This window comes from Pleurodeles waltl, unplaced genomic scaffold (genome assembly GCF_031143425.1).
Source record: "Pleurodeles waltl isolate 20211129_DDA unplaced genomic scaffold, aPleWal1.hap1.20221129 scaffold_73, whole genome shotgun sequence".
Lineage (NCBI taxonomy): Eukaryota > Metazoa > Chordata > Amphibia > Caudata > Salamandridae > Pleurodeles > Pleurodeles waltl.
In genome coordinates, this window is record NW_027150394.1 from 2634288 (window position 1) to 2659756 (window position 25469).

Below are 25469 nucleotides of genomic sequence, written 5' to 3' on the forward strand. Positions count from 1 at the left end.
TACTACAATTGGAAAACAACACAAATCCTCCTACTTTTGGAGGACGAGGTACATCGAGTGTAGGATCTCATGATAGGGGAATGTGCTGTGTCTCTGAAGTAATCTGGAGGTGGGAGTTTGAGTGGTGATTCCTCCACTGTATTCAGCACTTTGTACACAACTCAGAGGGTTTTCTATTACTAGGGCTCTGTGTTCAGATCAGCCACATACACCAAGCAACACTGGTTAATCAAACACGCAGGACTTTGGATTTTAGAGGCTTACTTTGGAATGTCATATCTAAAACCAAGAATGATACAATTCATCACTCTCAAGAAGAAATAATGTGGAACATAACTATATGTTCTATGGAACCCTAAATGCTGATATAAAATTTGTGCAGAATAACGCACAATGATTGATTTCAAGACCACTGCCTCATAGCCTTCTTCCTTGGCAAAGTTGATCAGTGTTTGGCTCAAGGATTTGCCAATTCCTCGTCGCCGGTGCTTCTCACTCACGTTCAAACGCTTCAGCTCCAATTCCTTCTCTCCAGCGGGATCTGCTGCCACAAAGCCCACAACTTCCCCATCAGACTCAGCCACCCAGAAACAGGCTCCCCTCTTCTGCATGTAGGACCTCTGGATATCTTTCATGTCTCCATTGAGGTACCGATACCGGAAATAGCTGATTACTTGGCATGATCCGTACCAGAGAAATGCTAACAGAATTCCCACTGATGCAATAGAAAGGATGACTGACCTACAGAACATGAAGAGTCCGAGGGGGACAGCCAGAAGGAAGACCTTAGTCCAGGGAAGTCTCAAAGAACGTATAACGAGCAGAGGAACTAGTCCATCTAAGTTAGCAGCAATCATTTGACGGACAATCTTGTAATCCTCATCCTTAAATGTCCTAATGTGGCAGGTGGTCATGACGTCCCTTTATGGCACACTTTTTTATACTGAGAAAAGATATAATTAAATGTTTCTTAGACAGATGCAGTTCACATGGTGATACTATCCAGAGGGTAATTGACGAAGATTTGAGAATTCCTGGTGGGAAGTGATGGATGTGACCGAAGAACAATGACATCTGAAGAATCCCACCTGTGCATATAAATGATAAAAGGACATTTAAGTTAAATGTACTTCAATAATGCGTTCACACAATTTTCTGCGTTTAAGTCATCATTTATCAACATCAAAAGAACAGTAAGTTTAAAATACATCAATTCTAGATATGTATGTATGATGCTGGTATTAAACTATACATCAGCAAGGATCCCTGTATCACCAGGGTGCTGGAATTAGAGGCAGGGCAACGGTGCAGCATCCTAGTGTTATTACATTTTATTATTAGGCCTGGCACAAAAAGCTACCTCGGGGAAAGCACTGCTGGAACAAAATTCTTCTGGGTGGTAAATGCAAATTCTTGCAGGATACATACAAAGCCCTTGAAATGCCGCCTGCAGCACGCCAAATGCAAGTCCATCTGCGTCCATCCGCATCTCTCCAGGGCCACTTACTGTGGAACCACAGTCCTGATGCTCTGTTTTTAACAGAGACCCGGCACCATGATATTGAAATGCCTGATGTGATTGCAGCATCTGCCAACTTACTCCATTGCCAGAAGAGACTGACAGGGCAGGCCGGGCGGTGGAGGGTTGCTATAATTTATAAGAAGGTGTATAACTGCAAAACCAAAGTTCTTCCCTTCCCTGCTTGTGAGACCATTCTCTTCTCTCTTTCCCTCACACCTAAGTTCACCTTGTCCAGGGCGTTTATCTGTAGGCTGTCTGGCTATGCTGGGGAGTAGTGTGCTACAATTTCTGACCTATGGTCCCTTATGCCCTCAAATGTTCAAAATTAATGATGTTGGGGGATCTTAGTATCAATTTAGACGACCCCAAATGCAGTTTGGGATGTTGCCTCATTGAAGATATGGTGTTTCAAATCTAGCCCAATGTAGCACGGCTCCAACCCATGATGCTGGACACCTCTTGGCCCCAATTTTGCTAATGTGCAGGACAGTTTCTTTTATTATGAAAAGGTAAACCATTCCCTCTTCCGGGTGGTCTAAACCTATAACTAAGACCAGGAACTGGTCAAAATTGGTTGTAGTTTCTTTGAACTGGCAATTTCTTATCGCTAAACCGTTCCTCAAGCCCTCGGCCAGCTCGGATCAGGTTCTGTTAGATAGCTGGATACAGAATGCTCTAGTTGCAGCTTTACCTGCTACTTCTAGACACTCGGCTAGAACTACCCCTCTGGCTCCCTAGTTATCACTAAACTGATCCTCAAGCACTCGACCAGCTCGGATCAGGGTCTGGTGGATAGCTGGATACAGAATGCTCTGGATGCAGCTTTACCTGCTACTTCTCAACACTCGTCTAGAACTACCCCGCTGGCTCCCTGGTTATCACTAAACCAATCCTCAAGCCGTCGGCCAGCTCGGATCAGGGTCTGGTGCATAGCTGGATACAGAATGCTCTGGATGCAGCTTTACCTGCTACTTCTCGACACTCGTCTATAACTACCTCGCTGGCTCCCTGGTTATCACTAAACCAATCCTCAAGCCGTCGGCCAGCTCGGATCAGGGTCTGGTGCATAGCTGGATACAGAATGCTCTGGATGCAGATTTACCTGCTACTTCTTGACACTTGGCTAGAACTACCCCGCTGGCTCCCTGGCTTAATGACACATTACGGCTTGAGTAAACTTTCCTTACTGTTGCACAGATTGGAGTGGGACTAGTAAATTTAACACCTCTAAAGGTAAATGCTTTCCCTACCGTTGCACAGACTGAAGTGGGAATAGTACATTTAATCCATCTGAAGTACATTGTTTTCCCTACTGTGCAGAGACTGGAGTGGGAATAGTAAATCTAATCCTTCTGAAGTCCAACACTTTGCATAATGGTGCACAAATTGGAGTGGGAACAGTAATTTTTACCCCTCTGAAGTCCAACGCTTTCCCTACTGTTGCATAGTCTGAATTGGGAATAGTAAATGTTTTCCCTCTGAAGTCATTCTTTCCCTACTGTTGCACAGATGGGAGTAGGAATAGTAAATCTTATCCCTCCAAAGTCCTATGCTTTCCCTAATGTTGCACAGGGTGGAGTGGGAATAGTATATCTATTATTATTTTTCACAAACATTCACAAAAATAATTTTAAAAATGTAGGCCCTGATTTAAGAGGGCCTAGCGACACTTTAGCGTGATGCTTTTTACAATAAGGCGGCGCTAAAGAGGCCTTTTCTCCGTGCAATATTTACAAAGTAGAGCAATGCATACATTGTGCCACTTTGTAACCCTTTCTACAACATTATGCCTGTGTTGGCATAATGTATGCAAAGGGGGTATTCCCACATTAGGGGGGGCCGAAAAACGATCTTAGAGATTTCTTTGCATCAATTCTTTAGGCACTTTTAACTTAACGCCTGCTCAGAGCAAGGGTTGAAAAGAGGCACTCCATTTTTTACAATGAGCCTCAATGGGCTTTGCAGGATTAGCATCAACATTTTTTACGCTAATCCTGCAATGCTCCAAACTAGCATCAAAAATGTTGATGCTAGTTCCCTAACTACTGCCATTGTGCACTGTATCTTAGATACGGAGTGCACATGGTGGCATTCGGGGGGCACTAAGGGGTGAAAGAAAAGGGGTGCTGCACAGGGTGCAGCTCCACTTTTCTTAAATCTGGCCCTTAATTGAATTTAAAATATATGTATTTAATAATAGTGTTTATATACATTTAAATTTAGACACACATATATATGTGTGTGTGTGTTTACATAAGTAAGGGCCTGATTATGAGTTTGGCTGATGGTTTGAACCGTCCACCGAACCTCTGACGGGGAGGTTGCCGCCACACTGGCTATCTCCCGACCGGACCCATTACAAGTTTCCAGCCGGGCTGTCAGGTGGAAACCTAGGTTTCCACCCACAAGCCCAGTGGGAAACTGGAGGCAGCAATGTCGCCGGCTTGTAATCGAGTCGGCTGCAATGCTGCGTATGCAGCATGCACCAGTACCCTCGCAATGTGTGAACATTGGGAGAGTGCTGGGCAGGAGGACTCCTGCACTGCCCATGCCCCTGTGGACCCCTGCACCTGTCAAGGCTGGCGGAGAACAAGGTTGTAATCAGCAGGCCGGGGCCGCATGTACCGCCGGCCTAGCTGATTCTGACCTCTGCGACCGCCAGCCCATTGGGATCATGGATCCTGGAGATCTAACTGCCAGGGTCTTAATGTGGCAGACGGACCACCACAGCAGCGGCGGTCCTGACCGCCACCATGAGGCTGGCGATCTCAAGACCGCCAGCCTCGTAATGAGGCCTTATATATTGATATAAAGTATTTAATATAAAATACATTTATTTAATTTACATTATATTAATGTTATACCTTAAACTATTAAAGATTTAGGGCCTCATTACGAGTTTGGAGGAGTGGATTACTCCACCACAAACGTGATGGATACCCCATCTGCCGTATTGCGAGTTCCATTGTATCCAGGGAACTTGTAGTATGGTGCGTGGGCGATCCGTCACGTTTGTGATGGAGCAATCCCCTCCGCCAAACTCCTAATGAGGCCCTAACTATTTAAAAAATTTACATAATCAATAAAAAATAATATTTTTTTATGTTTGTTTTTGATGTTAGTGTAAAATGATATTCTTTTCGATGATTTTCTACTTACTATAACAAGTATAGGAAAACAATATTTTTGTAATCAATATTTTTGACACAATAGTTTTAGTCACAATAATCTTGGTTATGATATTTTATCAGAAATCTCCATTAACTACGGTTTAGGGTGGAAGAATTTAAAGTACACATCTTTGCAATGGTCTTTGCAAAGGTTTTTAAGGATGTTTTAGCACTTGTAGCCCATTTTGTTTTCTCTCTTTTGAACTAATATTGCATTATTGATTACTGAATACTGGAGAGAAATCATTGAATTTGGCTCTTAATCATTTATCAATAATTAAACATTTTTACAGACAAAGCATGATTGACCTAATCTTGCATTATCGATAAGGGATTACTCGAGAGAACCATTGGCAAGTAGTTTTAGTTTTAGTAGTCCACTACTGTGAAGATTTAAAAATTAAGGGGGTCATTACAACTTTGGCGGCTCCACAGCGGGACAGCTAAAGCCACGTGGAGGTAGCTGCCGTCATGCCGGTAGCATTCCCCCCCACCGTATTACAATGTTCCAGCCGAGCGGAAACATTGTATTACGAGGTTCCTGTCAGGCTAACCGGCAGGAAGAGTGCTAGGGTATTGGTCACGGATGCCTTAGGGAAACTGATACCAACCATAGCACAACAGCACCCTCGGAATACGCAGACAGTGTGCATTCTGAGGGTGCTGGGCAGGAGGGGCCCCAGCACTATGTTTCCACCAGTCTTTCCATGGTGGGTTTCCTCTCTGTGAGAGAAGTTTCCTCTGTCTTCCTGCATGCATCTTTGCAGGCAGGGAGACAGAGGAAACCTCTGCTTGCAGTGAGGGAGATCTGTTTAACAACATTCCCATGCTGTGAGCAGTGTTTGCTGTGACAGCACCACCAAGCCACAGCAAACATAAATGTCCCTGGGGTAGGGCACCCCTGAACATACAAGTGGCCGGCCCTCGGGGTGGCAGTCCCCAGGGCCATTATTGGCTCCTTAAGGGGTGCTGAGTGGCTCCTCTCCAACATGCAAAGTGCCTTGGGGAAGTAGTGGTCTCCAGGGCTAGGGGGGCCATGTGGCCCTCTGCACTCAATTTGCCCTGGGGAAGTGGCAGTCCCCGGGGCTCCAGGGGGCTGTGCGCCCCCCCTACTGAATTTGCAATGTGCCCCAGGGAGGTGGCAGTCCCTGGGGCTTTAGCGAGGGGGCCGCACAGCCCTGGGGATGCAGGGGAGGGGGGGCTTGGGGCCCCTGCTCTGAATTTGAATTTGAATTTGCAAAGTGGCCTGGGGAGGTGACAGACCTTCAGGCTGTGGAGGAGGCATGTACCCCCGCCACACTGAATTTGCGAAGTGCCCCGGGGTGGTGACGGTCCCTGGAGATGTGGGTGTGTGCGGCCTCCCCAATGAATTTGCTGCCAAGAGGTAACTGGGGCACCAGTTTGTGTTTGGTTGAATATATATATATAATATATATATACAAATATATATATGTATGTATATATATGTATATATATATATATATATATATATATATATATATATATATATATATATATATATGCAAAAAAGTAGAGAGAACTCTGCGTAGTTCCCAAATTAAGGTGGAGAGCAGCTCCAGTAGGGAGCACCCTGCAACACCAGAAACACTCTAGATTTGCTCACCTCAAATGTCTGTTTATCTAGCAAAGTTTTTAAGCATAGGATCAGCACAGTGCTATCCACTCCGAGCTAGATAGGAACTATGAGCCAGAGGTATCAACTCTTTTTGCATTTGCAAAATTCGGCCGTTTGCGAATGCAAAAATGCCTTTTACAATGTATGAAAGGCATTCACAGTGCAATTTTAAGGAATCGCAAAAATAGCGATTTCTTAAAATTGCGACCCCATTTAGACACTCGCAAATTGTAATTCTCTAAATAGGAAATTGCAAATAGAGAATTCCTAATTGCAATTTCCAAAGCACATGTATCAAGCATTTCCTGAATGTGAATCGGGCATTTAGGAAATGCAATTACCAACAAATCCAATTTGGTGTTAAGCATGTGCAAATTTTAAAAATGCATGATAAATGCATTTTTAAAATTGACATGTAGCGCACACATGCCCCTAAGGAATGTGTGTGCTTCACCTGTCCTCAAATATTTTTTTGGGGTGCCTCAGAGGGGGCCTTGGGCCCCCAGCACCCTGGGGTTACATTTCCTAATTTGTGAATTCCTAACTGGAATTTGCAAATTGGGAAATGCAAAACCATTCGCATCTATGGGCCTACATGCCCATAGGGTTGAATGGAGTTGCATTCTCTATTTGCGATTCGGTAATAGCGTTTGCGAATTTTAAGATATCACTATTACCAAATCGCAAAATTCATACATACCATTTTGCATTTCTTAAATAGCAATTTCTTAAAATTTGCTATTTAAGAATTGCAAATCGGATTTTTGATACATCTGACCCAAAGGGGGTCATTCTGACTCCCGCCGGCCGCGGTAACCGCAGGGCCGGCGGGAGCCGCCAGAATACCGCTGCGCGGTCAGAAGACCGCCGCGGCTATTCTGAGTTTCCCGCTGGGCGGGCGGGCGACCGCCAGAAGGCCGCCCGCCCGCCCAGCGGGAAACCCCCTTCCACGAAGATGCCGGCTCCGAATGGAGCCGGCGGAGTAGAAAGGGTGCGACGGGTGCAGTAGCACCCGTCGCGATTTTCAGTGTCTGATGGCAGACACTGAAAATCTTGGTGGGGCCCTGTTACGGGGGCCCCTGCAGTGCCCATGCCAATGGCATGGGCACTGCAGGGGCCCCCAGGGGCCCCCGACACCCGTTACCGCCATCCTTTTCCTGGCGGCGAAAACCGCCAGGAACAGGATGGCGGTAAGGGGGTCGGAATCCCCATGGCGGCGCTGCAAGCAGCGCCGCCGTGGAGGATTCCCCAGGGCAGCGGGAAACCAGCGGTACACCACCGGTTTCCCGTTTCTGACCGCGACTGTACCGCCGCGGTCAGAATGCCCAGGGATGCACCGCCAGCCTGTTGGCGGTACATCCGCGGTCCCCGGCCCTGGCGGATTTTACCGCCAGGGTCGGAATGACCCCCAAAGTCTTTTGCCATTTGTTCAGCAAAGTCTTTAAGCATAGGTCTGACACAGTGTCACTCTCGCCGAGCTGTAAAATGACAAAAGCCATTTACCACTCCAGGCACAGTATTACAGCTTTGAACTGGTAAAATACGATCCAAGCCAACCTGGAATGAGTAAAAGCAACCCCTGACACGTTTTTCACTCTCATTAGAGCTCTTCAAAGAGGTGTAGCTTTGTCCAGACACAAAGGATCACCCACTATAAGTCAAAACAAATCCCTTTCAGGGTTAGAGTGACGCATAAATAATGCAAAAAAAGTAGAGAGAACTCTGGGTGGTTCCCAAATTTAGGTGGAGAGCAGCTCCAGTAAGGTGCACCCTGCAACACCAGCAACACTGTAGATTTGCTCACCTCAAATGTCTGTTTAACTAGTAAAGATTTTAAGCATAGGAAATATATATATATTCCATGAAAAAAACAACGTTTACAGAGACGTTATAGTTTACTTGACATTTTACCCTTACAAAACCATAGAAATTCAGCACTTACAGTTATACTTATGTAAAGAAACTAAAACTCTTTGCCCAAAGTTACTTACTGGCAATAGTTATAGTTTCTTCGGGTAAGTATAAATATAAGTGTCACTATAACCACTGAATTTTTATAGTTTTGTATGGTTAAAACCTCAACCTAACTATAACGTTGCTGTAATCTTTGGTTCTTTTAGTGAATTTCTATGTTTTTTTTTTTAATGCACACGTTAATATTTCTATCAGCTGCGGCCAACCAATCAGGGCCCTGCTTTTTCTCTAGAGGATCTGAGGAGGATTTGAGGATCTGCAAGATCGGCCAAAAAAAAGGGCAATTTTTAGCAGCTACAATTTTTGTGTCAGGTTGCAGCCAGCCAATCAGGGCCATGCTTTTCCTCTGGATCCGAGAAGGATCCAAGGAGGATCCGCCCCATAGATATGCACATTTCTTTTTCCATTACCAACTCTGAAACTAGTGAATGGATTTACCCCAAATAACAAAAAGCACAATCTCTGGCCCAAAAGCTACCTTTCTGCCAAATTGAGTGTAATTCCATCCAGCAGTTTGGGCTGTGGTTGTCTTTCAAATCCCTATGGGAATTAACATGAGAGACTTACTTTTTTGACCCCACCTTTTTCTCGGCCCTTGCTTGACGGATCATAACAAAACTTTCCATGTACAAGTCCCTTGAGCACACTTTTTGGGCAAAATTTCATAAAAATTAATCAACTGGCCAAGATATAGCCAAGCTAAAAAGCAGTTTGTCTATAGAAACTTTGTCATGACTATAACTATCTACTGGCAACCACCACTATATATATATCACCTACCTAGGTACATACCTAACTATAAATATCTATGTTACCTATTGGCGGTCACCAGTAAGTAGTTATATTTAGGACCTAGTTTCCCTTGAAAAAGTGTTTTTTGACTTGGTTATATCTTTGGCACAGTTTGATGAGTCTTTATGAATTTTTCCAAAAACAATAGCCCTTTTTAGGTTGTTTGTGCATGGAAACCTTTGGTGTGATCTGTCAAGCGGGCCCGAGAGAAAAGGGAGGGGGGTCAAAAAAAGTGTGTTTCCCATGGTAATTTCCAAAACATTTTCACACATGCCTGCAGCCTGAACCACTGGATGGAATTACACCAATTACCAGAAAGGTATTTTTTAATCCAGAGATCATGCCTTTTTTTCAGTCGTTTTTGAGATATTAAAGTGTTGAGTAGGTTCTCAATAGGGTAATGAGGCTAATGGATTTGGGAGCTAGGATCGGCTGGATTGTGGGTACTGAGTACAACTTCACACCAGGTGATACCTGCTGGCCTAATCCGAGGTTTACGGCTAACTAGCAGCGCCCCACGTCTAACCGAGATGATTGTAGCAACCAAGCTCAGAGTAAAATAGACTCTCCAGGGAATGGTGGTACATCGGATCTCATCCCTTTCTCTCAGTTAGCAAGATCTCACTCAGGCAAAGACAACGGAGGCAGAATATAGTTTAATAAGCATTTAGTAAAATATCTGCATGTTAGATAACGAAGGATAATGAAAGACAATAGGAGCAAGCATGAGACTAAAAATGTAAAACACAAGAACAGTCCTACCATGCTGTCTAAACAGGGAAGTGGATCTATCGCCCCTCACCTACGCTAAGTATGAGCACAGCATACTAAGCCTAATCTGCCTCTCGGGTTCCCCCCTGGCAGAACATCATTCCTCATACCTGGAGAAAAGGCCTGAGGTCTAGAGAGGCACTGTCCCCATCTGGTTCAGGGATCGGCTGTAGCGTAGCTTGCAGCAATCAGCATACAGTTGTGGTCCTCTGGCTGGAATCTCCCTCTAACGTGTATGGGACAGAGAAGTGTTTTTATAATAAAACAGCTGACATTCTAAGAAATAGTCCCCATGTAAGAGTGTGTGTTTTCTGTGAATGTTGGAGACACAGCATACCACGTTCTTTGGCAACCCTATCTGACTGTAGCCTTGGAGAAAGCACAAAGTGAACTACGTGTCCTATTAAGAACACAATGCTCTCCTAAGTGAAAGGACAATAAGAGAGAGAGAAAATAAATCAGCACCGCAAATTAAGCTATTGCTAGAAAAATAAAGCAATGCTGCCTAAAATGTAATATGGTGAAAGTGCACAACGGCAGGGCTAGTTAGCTAAAACAACGTGCCTAAAACCTGACTAAAATAGCTATACAACAAAGGGAAAAGAAATATAGATATCTATAGCAGCGGACCCCGGAGATCTTGTGCTGAGATATGATTGGCTGCAAACACTTAAACTAGGAAGTGTTGGCAGCCATTTTGGGACTCCACTTCAGGCAGGCAGCAGGCATACAGACAACGGGCTGAGTGGAAGGAGCAAGGGGTGCGAAGGAGGGACAGGCAGCAGGCATGCAGACAACAGGGCTGAGAGGAAGGAGACAGGGGTGCGAAGGAGGGACAGGCAGCAGGCATGCAGACAACAGGGCTGACAGGAAGGAGACAGGGGTGCGAAGGAGGGACAGGCAGCAGGCATGCAGACAACGGGGCCGAGTATAAGGAGACAGGAGTGCGAAGGAGGGACAGGCAGCAGGCATGCAGACAACGGGGCTGAGTGGAAGGAGAAAGGGGTGTGAAGGAGGGACAGGCAGCAGGCACACAGACAATGGGGTTGAGAGCGTGGAGAAATTGGTGAGATGGAGGGACAGCCTGGCAGCCGTCATGCAGCGGGCGCTGAGCAGTCAATTGTGCACCAGTTCAGGGGAAAGAACAGGAATGCACCATATTGCATTAACACGGTGCATTCGTGCCCTTTCACATTGGCGTAGGGCAGATCAGCAACAAGTTTGGCAGCACTGCCCTATGGCAATTCCCCATAAATAAGCCCCCTGGTTTTATATACTAATGCAAGCACACAGCATTCCCTTGTTAAACATGCTAATGTCAATGTTACATTTAAACTCCAGGACACATCACTGGTGCCCGGCAGGTACATCTGCAGAAATATTTATTTCCATGTAGCTCAAGGCAGCAGTTAAGTAGCTAAGTGAGTGAGTCTGTGGCCAACCAGGAGCCCTATCCTTGGGAGGCTTCTCTTAGTTCCAGTTGGCAGACTTGGAATCCTGAAGAACAACATGACAACACACACTGTTTGCAAGTCGCAGCGCGATGTGGGATTGCTTTGTCACTGCAAACTCAGTCGGAAAGCAATCGCAGTTACCACCAGTGTCACACTGGTGGTAACCCATTCGCAAAAGGGTTAAAAGGGTCCCCTCTTAGGGTCCTAAGGAAATTTGTGGCTCCTCCAGGTTCCAGAATTCTCTTTCACCGAAATGTGAGGAAAAAGTGTTTTTTTAGCCAAATTTTGAGGTGTGCAAAGGATTCTGGGAAACAGAACCTGGTGATAGCCCCACAAGTCACCCCATCTTGGATTCCCCTAGGTCTCTAGTTTTAAAAAATGCACAGGTTTGGTAGGTTTCCTTAGGTGCCGGCTGAGTTAGTGGCCAAAATCTACAGGTAGGCACTTTGCAAAAAACACCTCTGTTTTCTTTGAGAAAATGTGATATGTCCACTTTGTGTTTTGGGGCATTTCCTGTCGCGGGCACTAGGCCTACCCACACAAGTGAGGTACCATTTTTATCGGGACACTTTGGGGAATGCTGGGTGTAAGGGAATTTGTGGCTCCTCTCAGATTCCAGAACTCTCTGTCACCGAAATGTGATGAAAAAGTGTTTTTTTAGCCATATTTTGAGGTTTGCAAATGATTCTGGGTAACAGAACCTGGTCAGAGCCCCACAAGTCACCCCATCTTGGATTACCCTAGATCTCCAGTTTTCAAAATGCACAGGTTTGGTAGGTTTCCCTAGGTGCCGGCTGAGCTAGAGGCCAAAATCCACAGGTAGGCATTTTGCAAAAAACACCTCTGTTTTCTTTGAGAAAATGTCATATGTCCACTTTGTGTTTTGGGGCATTTCCTGTCGCGGGCACTAGGCTTACCAACACAAGTGAGGTACCATTTTTATCAGGACACTTGGGGGAATGCTTGCTGGAAGGACATTTGTGGCTCCTCTCAGATTCCAGAACTTCCTGTCACCGAAATGTGAGGAAAACGTGTTTTTGTAGCCACATTTTGAGGTTTGCAAAGGATTCTGGGTAACAGAACCTGGTCAGAGCCTCACAAGTCACCCCATCTTTGATTTCCCTAGGTCTCTAGTTTTCAGAAATGCACAGGTTTGGTAAGTTTCCCTAGGTCCTGAGCTAGAGGCCAAAATCTACAAGTGGGCACTTTGCAAAAAAATACCTCTGTTTTCTGTCAAAAAATGGGATGTGTCCACGTTGTGTTTTGGGGCATTTACTGTCGCGGGCGCTAGGCCTACCCACACAAGTGAGGTATCATTTTTATCGGGAGACTTGGGGGAACGCTGGGTGGAAGGAAATTTGTGGCTACTCCAGGTTCCAGAAGTTTCTGTCTTCGAAATGTGAGGAAAATGTGTTTTTGTAGCCAAATTTTGAGGTTTGCAAAGGATTCTGGGTAACAGAACCTGGTCAGAGCCCCACAAGTCACTCCATCTTAGATTCCCCTAGGTCTGTAGTTTTCAAGAATGCACAGGTTTGGTAGGTTTCCCTAGGTGCCGGCTGAGCTAGAGGCCAAAACCTACAGGTAGGAACTATGCAAAAAACACCTCTGTTTTCTTTGAGAAAATGTGATATGTCCACTTTGTGTTTTGGGGCATTTCCTGTCGCGGGCACTAGGCCTACCCACACAAGTGAGGTATCATTTTTATCGGGAGACTTGGGGGAACACTGGGTAGAAGGAAATTTGTGGCTCTTCTCAGATTCCAGAACTTTCTGTCACCGAAATGTGAGGAAAATGCATTTTTGTAGCCAAATTTTGAGGTTTGCAAAGGATTCTGGGTCACAGAACCTGGTCAGAGCCCCCTCAAGTCACTCCATCTTAGATTCCCCTAGGTCTGTAGTTTTCAAGAATGCACAGGTTTGGTAGGTTTCCCTAGGTGCCGGCTAAGCTAGAGGCTAAAACCTACAGGTAGGCACTTTGCAAAAAACACCTCTGTTTTCTTTGAGAAAATGTGATATGTCCACTTTGTGGTTTGGGGCATTTCCGGTCGCGGGCACTAGGCCTACCCACACAAGTGAGGTACCATTTTTACTGGGACACTTGAGGCAACGCTTGGTGGAAGAAAATGTGTGTCTCCTCCAGGTTCCAGATCTCTCTGTCACCGAAATGTGAGGAAAAAGTGTTTTTTTAGCCAAATTTTGAGGTTTGCAAAGGATTCTGGGTAACAGAACCTGGTTAGAGCCCCACAAGTCACTCCATCTTAGATTCCCCTAGGTCTGTAGTTTTCAAGAATGCACAGGTTTGGTAGGTTTCCCTAGGTGCCGGCTGAGCTAGAGGCCAAAACCTACAGGTAGGAACTATGCAAAAAACCAGCTCTGTTTTCTGTCAAAAAATGGGATGTGTCCACGTTGTGTTTTGCAGCATTTCCTGTTGCGGGCGCTAGGCCTACCCACACAAGTGAGGTATCATTTCTATCGGGAGACTTGGGGGAACGCTGGGTGGAAGGAAATTTGTGGCTCTTCCAGATTCCAGAAGTTTCTGTCTTCGAAATGTGAGGAAAATGTGTTTTTGTAGCCAAATTTTGAGGTTTGCAAAGGATTCTGGGTAACAGAACCTGGTCAGAGCCCCACAAGTCACTCCATCTTAGATTCCCCTAGGTCTGTAGTTTTCAAGAATGCACAGGTTTGGTAGGTTTCCCTAGGTGCCGGCTGAGCTAGAGGCCAAAACCTACAGGTAGGAACTATGCAAAAAACACCTCTGTTTTCTTTGAGAAAATGTGATATGTCCACTTTGTGTTTTGGGGCATTTCCTGTCGCGGGCACTAGGCCTACCCACACAAGTGAGGTATCATTTTTATCGGGAGACTTGGGGGAACACTGGGTGGAAGGAAATTTGTGGCTCTTCTCAGATTCCAGAACTTTCTGTCACCGAAATGTGAGGAAAATGCATTTTTGTAGCCAAATTTTGAGGTTTGCAAAGGATTCTGGGTCACAGAACCTGGTCAGAGCCCCCTCAAGTCACTCCATCTTAGATTCCCCTAGGTCTGTAGTTTTCAAGAATGCACAGGTTTGGTAGGTTTCCCTAGGTGCCGGCTAAGCTAGAGGCTAAAACCTACAGGTAGGCACTTTGCAAAAAACACCTCTGTTTTCTTTGAGAAAATGTGATATGTCCACTTTGTGGTTTGGGGCATTTCCGGTCGCGGGCACTAGGCCTACCCACACAAGTGAGGTACCATTTTTACTGGGACACTTGAGGCAACGCTTGGTGGAAGAAAATGTGTGTCTCCTCCAGGTTCCAGATCTCTCTGTCACCGAAATGTGAGGAAAAAGTGTTTTTTTAGCCAAATTTTGAGGTTTGCAAAGGATTCTGGGTAACAGAACCTGGTTAGAGCCCCACAAGTCACTCCATCTTAGATTCCCCTAGGTCTGTAGTTTTCAAGAATGCACAGGTTTGGTAGGTTTCCCTAGGTGCCGGCTGAGCTAGAGGCCAAAACCTACAGGTAGGAACTATGCAAAAAACCAGCTCTGTTTTCTGTCAAAAAATGGGATGTGTCCACGTTGTGTTTTGCAGCATTTCCTGTTGCGGGCGCTAGGCCTACCCACACAAGTGAGGTATCATTTCTATCGGGAGACTTGGGGGAACGCTGGGTGGAATGAAACTTGTGGCTCTTCCAGATTCCAGAACTCTCTGTCACCGAAATGTGATGAAAAGGTGTTTTTTTAGCCAAATTTTGAGGTTTGCAAAGGATTCTGGGAAACAGAACCTGGTCAGAGCCCCACAAGTCACCCCATCTTGGATTCCCCTAGGTCTCCAGTTTTCAAAATGCACAGGTTGGGTAGGTTTCCCTAGTTGCCGGCTGAGCTAGAGGCCAAAACCTACAGGTAGGCACTTTGTAAAAAACACCTCTGTTTTCTTTGAGAAAATGTGATATGTCCACTTTGTGTTTTGGGGCATTTCCTGTCGCGGGCACTAGGCCAAACCACACAAGTGAGGTACCATTTTTACTGGGACATTTGAGGCAACGCTTGGTGGAAGAAAATGTGTGTCTCCTCCAGGTTCCAGATCTCTCTGTCACCGAAATGTGAGGAAAAAGTGTTTTTTTAGCCAAATTTTGAGGTTTGCAAAGGATTCTGGGTAACAGAACCTGGTTAGAGCCCCACAAGTCACTCCATCTTAGATTCCCCTAGGTCTGTAGTTTTCAAGAATGCACAGGTTTGGTAGGTTTCCCTAGGTGCCGGCTGAGCTAGAGGCCAAAACCTACAGGTAGGAACTATGCAAAAAACCAGCTCTGTTTTCTGTCAAAAAATGGGATGTGTCCACGTTGTGTTTTGCAGCATTTCCTGTTGCGGGCGCTAGGCCTACCCACACAAGTGAGGTATCATTTCTATCGGGAGACTTGGGGGAACGCTGGGTGGAAGGAAATTTGTGGCTCTTCCAGATTCCAGAATTCTCTGTCACCGAAATGTGATGAAAAGGTGTTTTTTTAGCCAAATTTTGAGGTTTGCAAAGGATTCTGGGAAACAGAACCTGGTCAGAGCCCCACAAGTCACCCCATCTTGGATTCCCCTAGGTCTCCAGTTTTCAAAATGCACAGGTTGGGTAGGTTTCCCTAGTTGCCGGCTGAGCTAGAGGCCAAAACCTACAGGTAGGCACTTTGTAAAAAACACCTCTGTTTTCTTTGAGAAAATGTGATATGTCCACTTTGTGTTTTGGGGCATTTCCTGTCGCGGGCACTAGGCCAACCCACACAAGTGAGGTACCATTTTTATCGGGACACTTGGGGGAATGCTGGGTGGAAGGAAATTTGTGGTTCCTCTCAGATTCCAGAACTCTCTGTCACCGAAATGTGATGAAAAAGTGTTTTTTTAGCCATATTTTGAGGTTTGCAAATGATTCTGGGTAACAGAACCTGGTCGGAGCCCCACAAGTCACTCCATCTTAGATTCCCCTAGGCCTCTAGTTTTCAAGAATGCACAGGTTTGGTAGGTTTCCCTAGGTGACGGCTGAGCTAGAGGCCAAAACCTACAGGTAGGCACTTTGCAAAAAACACCTCTGTTTTCTTTGAGAAAATGTGATATGTCCACTTTGTGTTTTGGGGCATTTCCTGTCGCGGGCACTAGGCCTACCCACACAAGTGAGGTACCATTTTTATCGGGACACTTGGGGGAATGCTGGGTGTAAGGGAATTTGTGGCTCCTCTCAGATTCCAGAACTCTCTGTCACCGAAATGTGATGAAAAAGTGTTTTTTTAGCCATATTTTGAGGTTTGCAAATGATTCTGGGTAACAGAACCTGGTCAGAGCCACACAAGTCACCCCATCTTGGATTACCCTAGATCTCCAGTTTTCAAAATGCACAGGTTTGGTAGGTTTCCCTAGGTGCCGGCTGAGCTAGAGGCCAAAATCCACAGGTAGGCATTTTGCAAAAAACACCTCTGTTTTCTTTGAGAAAATGTCATATGTCCACTTTGTGTTTTGGGGCATTTCCTGTCGCGGGCACTAGGCTTACCAACACAAGTGAGGTACCATTTTTATCAGGACACTTGGGGGAATGCTTGCTGGAAGGACATTTGTGGCTCCTCTCAGATTCCAGAACTTCCTGTCACCGAAATGTGAGGAAAACGTGTTTTTGTAGCCACATTTTGAGGTTTGCAAAGGATTCTGGGTAACAGAACCTGGTCAGAGCCTCACAAGTCACCCCATCTTTGATTCCCCTAGGTCTCTAGTTTTCAGAAATGCACAGGTTTGGTAAGTTTCCCTAGGTCCTGAGCTAGAGGCCAAAATCTACAAGTGGGCACTTTGCAAAAAAACACCTCTGTTTTCTGTCAAAAAATGGGATGTGTCCACGTTGTGTTTTGGGGCATTTACTGTCGCGGGCGCTAGGCCTACCCACACAAGTGAGGTATCATTTTTATCGGGAGACTTGGGGGAACGCTGGGTGGAAGGAAATTTGTGGCTACTCCAGGTTCCAGAAGTTTCTGTCTTCGAAATGTGAGGAAAATGTGTTTTTGTAGCCAAATTTTGAGGTTTGCAAAGGATTCTGGGTAACAGAACCTGGTCAGAGCCCCACAAGTCACTCCATCTTAGATTCCCCTAGGTCTGTAGTTTTCAAGAATGCACAGGTTTGGTAGGTTTCCCTAGGTGCCGGCTGAGCTAGAGGCCAAAACCTACAGGTAGGAACTATGCAAAAAACACCTCTGTTTTCTTTGAGAAAATGTGATATGTCCACTTTGTGTTTTGGGGCATTTCCTGTCGCGGGCACTAGGCCTACCCACACAAGTGAGGTATCATTTTTATCGGGAGACTTGGGGGAACACTGGGTGGAAGGAAATTTGTGGCTCTTCTCAGATTCCAGAACTTTCTGTCACCGAAATGTGAGGAAAATGCATTTTTGTAGCCAAATTTTGAGGTTTGCAAAGGATTCTGGGTCACAGAACCTGGTCAGAGCCCCCACAAGTCACTCCATCTTAGATTCCCCTAGGTCTGTAGTTTTCAAGAATGCACAGGTTTGGTAGGTTTCCCTAGGTGCCGGCTGAGCTAGAGGCCAAAACCTACAGGTAGGAACTATGCAAAAAACCAGCTCTGTTTTCTGTCAAAAAATGGGATGTGTCCACGTTGTGTTTTGCAGCATTTCCTGTTGCGGGCGCTAGGCCTACCCACACAAGTGAGGTATCATTTCTATCGGGAGACTTGGGGGAACGCTGGGTGGAAGGAAATTTGTGGCTCTTCCAGATTCCAGAACTCTCTGTCACCGAAATGTGATGAAAAGGTGTTTTTTTAGCCAAATTTTGAGGTTTGCAAAGGATTCTGGGAAACAGAACCTGGTCAGAGCCCCACAAGTCACCCCATCTTGGATTCCCCTAGGTCTCCAGTTTTCAAAATGCACAGGTTGGGTAGGTTTCCCTAGTTGCCGGCTGAGCTAGAGGCCAAAACCTACAGGTAGGCACTTTGTAAAAAACACCTCTGTTTTCTTTGAGAAAATGTGATATGTCCACTTTGTGTTTTGGGGCATTTCCTGTCGCGGGCACTAGGCCAACCCACACAAGTGAGGTACCATTTTTATCGGGACACTTGGGGGAATGCTGGGTGGAAGGAAATTTGTGGTTCCTCTCAGATTCCAGAACTCTCTGTCACCGAAATGTGATGAAAAAGTGTTTTTTTTAGCCATATTTTGAGGTTTGCAAATGATTCTGGGTAACAGAACCTGGTCGGAGCCCCACAAGTCACTCAATCTTAGATTCCCCTAGGCCTCTAGTTTTCAAGAATGCACAGGTTTGGTAGGTTTCCCTAGGTGACGGCTGAGCTAGAGGCCAAAACCTACAGGTAGGCACTTTGCAGAAAACACCTCTGTTTTCTTTGAGAAAATGTGATATGTCCACTTTGTGTTTTGGGGCATTTCCTGTCGCGGGCACTAGGCCTACCCACACAAGTGAGGTACCATTTTTATCGGGACACTTGGGGGAATGCTGGGTGTAAGGGAATTTGTGGCTCCTCTCAGATTCCAGAACTCTCTGTCACCGAAATGTGATGAAAAAGTGTTTTTTTAGCCATATTTTGAGGTTTGCAAATGATTCTGGGTAACAGAACCTGGTCAGAGCCCCACAAGTCACCCCATCTTGGATTACCCTAGATCTCCAGTTTTCAAAATGCACAGGTTTGGTAGGTTTCCCTAGGTGCCGGGTGAGCTAGAGGCCAAAATCCACAGGTAGGCATTTTGCAAAAAACACCTCTGTTTTCTTTGAGAAAATGCCATATGTCCACTTTGTGTTTTGGGGCATTTCCTGTCGCGGGCACTAGGCTTACCAACACAAGTGAGGTACCATTTTTATCAGGACACTTGGGGGAATGCTTGCTGGAAGGACATTTGTGGCTCCTCTCAGATTCCAGAACTTCCTGTCACCGAAATGTGAGGAAAACGTGTTTTTGTAGCCACATTTTGAGGTTTGCAAAGGATTCTGGGTAACAGAACCTGGTCAGAGCCTCACAAGTCACCCCATCTTTGATTCCCCTAGGTCTCTAGTTTTCAGAAATGCACAGGTTTGGTAAGTTTCCCTAGGTCCTGAGCTAGAGGCCAAAATCTACAAGTGGGCACTTTGCAAAAAAACACCTCTGTTTTCTGTCAAAAAATGGGATGTGTCCACGTTGTGTTTTGGGGCATTTACTGTCGCGGGCGCTAGGCCTACCCACACAAGTGAGGTATCATTTTTATCGGGAGACTTGGGGGAACGCTGGGTGGAAGGAAATTTGTGGCTACTCCAGGTTCCAGAAGTTTCTGTCTTCGAAATGTGAGGAAAATGTGTTTTTGTAGCCAAATTTTGAGGTTTGCAAAGGATTCTGGGTAACAGAACCTGGTCAGAGCCCCACAAGTCACTCCATCTTAGATTCCCCTAGGTCTGTAGTTTTCAAGAATGCACAGGTTTGGTAGGTTTCCCTAGGTGCCGGCTGAGCTAGAGGCCAAAACCTACAGGTAGGAACTATGCAAAAAACACCTCTGTTTTCTTTGAGAAAATGTGATATGTCCACTTTGTGTTTTGGGGCATTTCCTGTCGCGGGCACTAGGCCTACCCACACAAGTGAGGTATCATTTTTATCGGGAGACTTGGGGGAACACTGGGTGGAAGGAAATTTGTGGCTCTTCTCAGATTCCAGAACTTTCTGTCACCGAAATGTGAGGAAAATGCATTTTTGTAGCCAAATTTTGAGGTTTGCAAAGGATTCTGGGTCACAGAACCTGGTCAGAGCCCCCACAAGTCACTCCATCTTAGATTCCCCTAGGTCTGTAGTTTTCAAGAATGCACAGGTTTGGTAGGTTTCCCTAGGTGCCGGCTAAGCTAGAGGCCAAAACCTACAGGTAGGCACTTTGCAAAAAACACCTCTGTTTTCTTTGAGAAAATGTGACATGTCCACTTTGTGGTTTGGGGCATTTCCGGTCGCGGGCACTAGGCCTACCCACACAAGTGAGGTACCATTTTTACTGGGACACTTGAGGCAACTTGGTGGAAGAAAATGTGTGTCTCCTCCAGGTTCCAGATCTCTCTGTCACCGAAATGTGAGGAAAAAGTGTTTTTTTAGCCAAATTTTGAGGTTTGCAAAGGATTCTGGGTAACAGAACCTGGTTAGAGCCCCACAAGTCACTCCATCTTAGATTCCCCTAGGTCTCTAGTTTTCAAGAATGCACAGGTTTGGTAGGTTTCCCTAGGTGCCGGCTGAGCTAGAGGCCAAAACCTACAGGTAGGAACTATGCAAAAAACCAGCTCTGTTTTATGTCAAAAAATGGGATGTGTCCACGTTGTGTTTTGCAGCATTTCCTGTTGCGGGCGCTAGGCCTACCCACACAAGTGAGGTATCATTTCTATCGGGAGACTTGGGGGAACGCTGGGTGGAAGGAAATTTGTGGCTCTTCCAGGTTCCAGAATTCTCTGTCACCGAAATGTGAGGAAAAAGTGTTTTTTTAGCCAAATTTTGAGGTTTGCAAAGGATTCTGGGAAACAGAACCTGGTCAGAGCCCCACAAGTCACCCCATCTTGGATTCCCCTAGGTCTCTAGTTATCAAAAATGCACAGGTTTGGTAGGTTTCCCTAGGTGGCGGCTGAGCTAGAGGCCAAAATCTACAGGTAGGCATTTGCAAAAAACACCTCTGTTTTCTTTGAGAAAATGTGATAAGTCCACTTTGTGTTTTGGGGCATTTCCTGTCGCGGGCACTAGGCCTACCCACACAAGTGAGGTACCATTTTTCAAAAAATGGGATGTGTCCAGATTCCAGAACTTTCTGTCACCGAAATGTGAGGAAAACGTGTTTTTGCAGCCAAATTTTGAGGTTTGCAAAGGATTCTGGGTAACAGAACCTGGTCAGAGCCCCACAAGTCACCCCATCTTAGATTCCCCTAGGTCTCTAGTTTTCAAGAATGCACAGGTTTGGTAGGTTTCCCTAGGTGCCGTCTGAGCTAGAGACCAAAACCTACAGGTAGGCACTTTGCAAAAAACATCTCTGTTTTCTTTGAGAAAATGTGATATGTCCACTTTGTGTTTTGGGGCATTTCCTGTTGCGGGCACTAGGCCTACCCACACAAGTGAGGTACCATTTTTCAAAAAATGGGATGGGTCCAGATTCCAGAACTTTCTGTCACCGAAATGTGAGGAAAAAGTGTTTTTGTAGCCAAATTTTGAGGTTTGCAAAGGATTCATGGTCACATAACCTGGTCGGAGCCCCACAAGTCACTCCATCTTAGATTCCCCTACGTCTCTAGTTTTCAAGAATGCACAGGTTTGGTAGGTTTCCCTAGGTGACGGCTGAGCTAGAGGCCAAAACCTACAGGTAGGCACTTTGCAAAAAACACCTCTGTTTTCTTTGAGAAAATGTGATATGTCCACTTTGTGTTTTGGGGCATTTCCTGTCGCGGGCACTAGGCCTACCCACACAAGTGAGGTACCATTTTTATCGGGACACTTGGGGGAATGCTGGGTGTAAGGGAATTTGTGGCTCCTCTCAGATTCCAGAACTCTCTGTCACCGAAATGTGATGAAAAAGTGTTTTTTTAGCCATATTTTGAGGTTTGCAAATGATTCTGGGTAACAGAACCTGGTCAGAGCCCCACAAGTCACCCCATCTTGGATTCCCCTAGGTCTCCAGTTTTCAAAATGCACAGGTTGGGTAGGTTTCCCTAGTTGCCGGCTGAGCTAGAGGCCAAAACCTACAGGTAGGCACTTTGTAAAAAACACCTCTGTTTTCTTTGAGAAAATGTGATATGTCCACTTTGTGTTTTGGGGCATTTCCTGTCGCGGGCACTAGGCCTACCCACACAAGTGAGGTACCATTTTTATCGGGACACTTGGGGGAATGCTGGGTGGAAGGAAATTTGTGGTTCCTCTCAGATTCCAGAACTCTCTGTCACCGAAATGTGATGAAAAGGTGTTTTTTTTAGCCATATTTTGAGGTTTGCAAAGGAATCTGGGTAACAGAACCTGGTGAGAGCCCCACAAGTCACCCCATCTTGGATTCCCCTAGGTCTCTAGTTTTCAAAATGCACAGGTCTGGTAGGTTTCCCTAGGTGCCGGCTGAGCTAGAGGCCAAAATCCACAGGTAGGGATTTTGCAAAAAACACCTGTTTTCTTTGAGAAAATGTTATATGTCCACGTTGTGTTTTGCGGCATTTCCTGTCGCAGGCGCTAGGCCTACCCACACAAGTGAGGTATCATTTTTATCGGGAGACTTGGGGGAACGCTGGGTGGAAAGAAATTTGTGGCTCCTCTCGGATTTCAGAACTTTCTGTCACCGAAATGTGAGAAAAACATGTTTTTGTAGCCAAATTTTGAGGTTTGCAAAGGATTCTGGGTAACAGAACCTGGTCAGAGCCTCACAAGTCACCCCATCTTGGATTCCCCTAGGTCTCTAGTTTTCAAAAATGCACAGGTTTGGTAAGTTTCCCTAGGTCCTGAGCTAGAGGCCAAAATCTACAGGTAGGCACTTTGCAAAAAAACACCTCTGTTTTCTGTCAAAAAATGGGATGTGTCCAAGTTGTGTTTTGGGGCATTTCCTGTCACGGGCGCTAGGCCTACCCACACAAGTGAGGTATCATTTTTATCGGAACACTCGGGGGAACACTTGGTGAAAGGAAATTTGTGGCTCCTCCAGGTTCCAGAATTCTCTGTCACCGAAATGTGAGGAAAAAGTGTTTTTTTAGCCAAATTTTGAGGTTTGCAAAGGATTCTGGGAAACAGAACCTGGTGATAGCCCCACAAGTCACCCCATCTTGGATTCCCCTAGGTCTCTAGTTTTAAAAAATGCACAGGTTTGGTAGGTTTCCTTAGGTGCCGGCTGAGTTAGTGGCCAAAATCTACAGGTAGGCACTTTGCAAAAAACACCTCTGTTTTCTTTGAGAAAATGTGATATGTCCACTTTGTGTTTTGGGGCATTTCCTGTCGTGGGCACTAGGCCTACCCACACAAGTGAGGTACCATTTTTATCAGGACACTTGGGGGAATGCTTGCTGGAAGGACATTTGTGGCTCCTCTCAGATTCCAGAACTTCCTGTCACCGAAATGTGAGGAAAACGTGTTTTTTTAGCCAAATTTTGAGGTTTGCAAAGGATTCTGGGAAACAGAACCTGGTCAGAGCCCCACAAGTCACCCCATCTTGGATTCCCCTAGGTCTCTAGTTATCAAAAATGCACAGGTTTGGTAGGTTTCCCAAGGTGGCAGCTGAGCTAGAGGCCAAAATCTACAGGTAGGCATTTGCAAAAAGCACCTCTGTTTTCTTTGAGAAAATGTGATAAGTCCACTTTGTGTTTTGGGGCATTTCCTGTCGCGGGCACTAGGCCTACCCACACAAGTGAGGTACCATTTTTCAAAAAATGGGATGTGTCCATATTCCAGAACTTTCTGTCACCGAAATATGAGGAAAACGTGTTTTTGCAGCCAAATTTTGAGGTTTGCAAAGGATTCTGGGTAACAGAACCTGGTCAGAGCCCCACAAGTCACCCCATCTTAGATTCCCCTAGGTCTCTAGTTTTCAAGAATGCACAGGTTTGGTAGGTTTCCCTAGGTGCCGTCTGAGCTAGAGACCAAAACCTACAGGTAGGCACTTTGCAAAAAACATCTCTGTTTTCTTTGAGAAAATGTGATATGTCCACTTTGTGTTTTGGGGCATTTCCTGTTGCGGGCACTAGGCCTACCCACACAACTGAGGTACCATTTTTCAAAAAATGGGATGGGTCCAGATTCCAGAACTTTCTGTCACCGAAATGTGAGGAAAAAGTGTTTTTGTAGCCAAATTTTGAGGTTTGCAAAGGATTCATGGTCACATAACCTGGTCGGAGCCCCACAAGTCACTCCATCTTAGATTCCCCTAGGTCTCTAGTTTTCAAGAATGCACAGGTTTGGTAGGTTTCCCTAGGTGACGGCTGAGCTAGAGGCCAAAACCTACAGGTAGGCACTTTGCAAAAAACACCTCTGTTTTCTTTGAGAAAATGTGATATGTCCACTTTGTGTTTTGGGGCATTTCCTGTCGCGGGCACTAGGCCTACCCACACAAGTGAGGTACCATTTTTATCGGGACACTTGGGGGAATGCTGGGTGTAAGGGAATTTGTGGCTCCTCTCAGATTCCAGAACTCTCTGTCACCGAAATGTGATGAAAAAGTGTTTTTTTAGCCATATTTTGAGGTTTGCAATTGATTCTGGGTAACAGAACCTGGTCAGAGCCCCACAAGTCACCCCATCTTGGATTCCCCTAGGTCTACAGTTTTCAAAATGCACAGGTTGGGTAGGTTTCCCTAGTTGCCGGCTGAGCTAGAGGCCAAAACCTACAGGTAGGCACTTTGTAAAAAACACCTCTGTTTTCTTTGAGAAAATGTGATATGTCCACTTTGTGTTTTGGGGCATTTCCTGTCGCGGGCACTAGGCCTACCCACACAAGTGAGGTACCATTTTTATCGGGACACTTGGGGGAATGCTGGGTGGAAGGAAATTTGTGGTTCCTCTCAGATTCCAGAACTCTCTGTCACCGAAATGTGATGAAAAGATGGTTTTTTTAGCCATATTTTGAGGTTTGCAAAGGAATCTGGGTAACAGAACCTGGTGAGAGCCCCACAAGTCACCCCATCTTGGATTCCCCTAGGTCTCTAGTTTTCAAAATGCACAGGTTTGGTAGGTTTCCCTAGGTGCCGGCTGAGCTAGAGGCCAAAATCCACAGGTAGGGATTTTGCAAAAAACACCTGTTTTCTTTGAGAAAATGTTATATGTCCACGTTGTGTTTTGTGGCATTTCCTGTCGCGGGCGCTAGGCCTAACGACACAAGTGAGGTATCATTTTTATCGGGAGACTTGGGGGAACGCTGGGTGGAAAGAAATTTGTGGCTCCTCTCGGATTTCAGAACTTTCTGTCACCGAAATGTGAGAAAAACATGTTTTTGTAGCCAAATTTTGAGGTTTGCAAAGGATTCTGGGTAACAGAACCTGGTCAGAGCCTCACAAGTCACCCCATCTTGGATTCCCCTAGGTCTCTAGTTTTCAAAAATGCACAGGTTTGGTAAGTTTCCCTAGGTCCTGAGCTAGAGGCCAAAATCTACAGGTAGGCACTTTGCAAAAAAACACCTCTGTTTTCTGTCAAAAAATGGGATGTGTCCAAGTTGTGTTTTGAGGCATTTCCTGTCACGGGC

At 45.6% G+C, this 25469-nt stretch overlaps 1 protein-coding gene across 1 annotated transcript; it reads right to left on the reverse strand.

Moving 5' to 3' along the window:
• Positions 1-260: 260 nt before the first annotated feature.
• Positions 261-914, reverse strand: LOC138281249 (N-acetyltransferase 8-like). The gene has a single exon (XM_069219570.1). It carries the CDS (start codon positions 912-914, stop codon positions 261-263), a length of 654 nt encoding a protein of 217 aa, XP_069075671.1.
• Between the last annotated feature and the right edge of the window lie 24555 nt (positions 915-25469).

Coding starts and splice junctions, on each gene's coding strand:
- LOC138281249 (XM_069219570.1), bottom strand. CDS start 914: ATGACCACCTGCCACATTAGGACATTTAAGGATGAGGATTACAAGATT.